The sequence below is a fragment of the Penaeus monodon genome, chromosome 23, assembly GCF_015228065.2.
Source record: "Penaeus monodon isolate SGIC_2016 chromosome 23, NSTDA_Pmon_1, whole genome shotgun sequence".
NCBI classification, from domain to species: Eukaryota; Metazoa; Arthropoda; class Malacostraca; order Decapoda; family Penaeidae; genus Penaeus; species Penaeus monodon.
This window is the reverse complement of record NC_051408.1, coordinates 3,130,462-3,131,213: the sequence shown is the minus strand read 5'-3', so window position 1 is coordinate 3,131,213 and position 752 is coordinate 3,130,462. Positions and strand designations below refer to the sequence as shown.

Sequence of the window (752 nt, the reverse complement as noted above, 5' to 3'; positions counted from 1 at the left end):
TATGTGTGTTTTAATGTGTGTCTGTGTGTCAGTTTGCTTATATATACTTGCATTTCCACACGCATATATTCTAAATGGGTGCATATCCCACTAAACACAAAAAAACATACAAACCCAAACACTCCATTTAAAAAAAAAACGTATATTCCAAACCTCCTCATCACCTCATTACACTCATTCTTCGTAAGCCTTAATTATTAACACTCACTTGATTAATAAAAATCCCTTAATTAGTAACTCCCTTGGTTAATAACACGGCTTGAATTAATAAAACTCCCTTAATTACACTTCCTTAATTAATAACACTCCCTTAATATAAAACTCATCCTTGATTAATAACACTTAATTAAAAAAACTCCCTTGATTATTAACACTCCCTTAATTAAAAACTCTCCCCTAATTAATACAAATTAATATCACTCCCTTAATTAAAAACACTCAATTAATAACACTTATTTAATAACACTTTTTAATAACACTTATTTAATAACACTTATTGAATAACACTTATTTAATAACACTTATTTGAATAACACTTATTTAATAACACCCCCTTAATTAATAACCCTTACTAACACCCCCTCCGCCCTCTTCCTCGGCAGCCAAACGGAATACGTGTGTTGGGAATTCGTACCGAGACACCACAACATCATACGGTACAGAAGAAGCTGGGCCGTTATTTATTCCGATTTCCAAGTGTGTGATTATGCAAATTTCCGAAGCGGCCAGGAGTGGAAGTATGATACGCTGAT

At 32.8% G+C, this 752-nt stretch overlaps 1 protein-coding gene across 1 annotated transcript in view; it reads left to right on the top strand.

Moving 5' to 3' along the window:
• The window catches only part of LOC119588340, a 28,894-nt gene that overhangs the window by 24,674 nt on the left and 3,468 nt on the right, over positions 1–752 (top strand). Inside the window, exon 7 of the mRNA XM_037937027.1 lies at positions 603–752. Within this exon, the coding sequence (XP_037792955.1) occupies positions 603–752 (150 nt within the window). The remainder of the gene's footprint in view (positions 1–602) is intronic.